Source organism: Anser cygnoides, chromosome 33 (assembly GCF_040182565.1).
Source record: "Anser cygnoides isolate HZ-2024a breed goose chromosome 33, Taihu_goose_T2T_genome, whole genome shotgun sequence".
Taxonomy (NCBI): Eukaryota; Metazoa; Chordata; class Aves; order Anseriformes; family Anatidae; genus Anser; species Anser cygnoides.
Genome location: NC_089905.1, coordinates 2,484,473 through 2,485,724, shown reverse-complemented (window position 1 = coordinate 2,485,724; position 1,252 = coordinate 2,484,473). Strand labels below are relative to the sequence as shown.

Sequence of the window (1,252 nt, the reverse complement as noted above, 5' to 3'; positions counted from 1 at the left end):
CATGAAGGGTTTCAGTTTTATTGCATGAATATCTGGGGCTTCCAACTCTGTTCAACGCCACAGGCTGTCTGAGACAGATATAAAAGGGCTGAGGGCTTTGCAGCCCTCTATTCTGCTTCCTCCACTTGTCTCTAAACAGATCACCTGGGTAAGTCGTGCTCTTGGAGGTTTCTCGGGGCTCTCTCCCTACCTCCATCAGTTCAGCCTCTCCCCAGATCCTTGCCTAATTCTGCCTGCCCTTTGCAGTACTTCTTGCCTGCGTGGAAGATGTCCTGCTCCAGCCTGTGTGCCCCTGTGTGTGGGGTGGCCGCCCCGGCCCCAGTGGCTGACAGTGCCAACGAGCCCTGCGTGCGGCAGTGCCCCGACTCCACCGTGGTGATCCAGCCCCCGGCCACGGTGCTCACCTTGCCCGGGCCCATCCTCAGCTCCTTCCCGCAGCATGCCGTGGTCGGCTCGGCCGGAGTCCCGGGTGTGGCAGGGGGCTTCGGCGGCACTTTTGGAGGCCGTGGTGGCTTTGGGGGCTATGGAGGCCTTGGGGGCTATGGCGGCCTTTTGGGCTATGGAGGCCTTGGTGGTTATGGAGGCCTTGGGGGCTATGGAGGCCTTGGAGGCTATGGGGGCTATGGAGCCTTTGGGAGCTGTGGATACGGAGGCTGGCGCCGGGGCCTCAGGTACCTCAGTGGCAGCTGTGGGCCCTGCTAAGCCCACCACTGGCTCCAGCCCCTGACGAAGGAGAGCTCCAGAGCTGCCCCGGAATGTCATAACATGACACCATCAGGAAGGCTCCCCTTTATCATCGCTGGTCTCCAGAGCATGGAGGCCTAATGCCTGCATGGGGCCCACCTCTGTCCTTCTCCTCCCTGCTTGAGCTTCTCTACAGGACTTGCTGCCCCATGACGATGCAGCCAAGCAACGGACGCCTCCTGTGGCATTGCGGCTGCTCACCAACGCTCTGCCTTCTGCAAGGAGTCATTGGCTGCCTTTCTGCCATCTCCCTGCTCCCCTGGACCTGAAATAAAAACTCTGTTGCACCTCATTCTGGACCCTGTCTTTTCTGTGACCCTTCCTCCGTTTGCTTCTTGCTGTAAGGCTAGGGAGCTGCCACCGCGGAGTCCTCAGGGGCCCCGTATGCACTCCCTCACCTCCTCCAAAAGCCCTGCGCATCACGGCCATTACAAGAGGGTTGCCACAGCCTCCCCAAGGGCAAAGGCCTGGTTAGAGTCAGCTGGGAGGCCACGGGACAGAGGAAGGA

At 60.5% G+C, this 1,252-nt stretch overlaps 1 protein-coding gene across 1 annotated transcript; it reads left to right on the top strand.

Annotated features, from left to right (window-relative positions):
- The first annotated feature begins 246 nt into the window (after positions 1–246).
- LOC136788121 (claw keratin-like) lies at positions 247–1,036 on the top strand. Its single transcript, XM_066986105.1, has one exon. The coding sequence runs from the start codon at positions 268–270 to the stop codon at positions 700–702; it is 435 nt and encodes a 144-aa protein (XP_066842206.1). The 5' UTR covers positions 247–267; the 3' UTR covers positions 703–1,036.
- Positions 1,037–1,252: the final 216 nt, after the last annotated feature.

Excerpts from the sequence above, each read along its gene's own strand:
- LOC136788121 (XM_066986105.1), top strand. The coding sequence starts at position 268 with ATGTCCTGCTCCAGCCTGTGTGCCCCTGTGTGTGGGGTGGCCGCCCCG.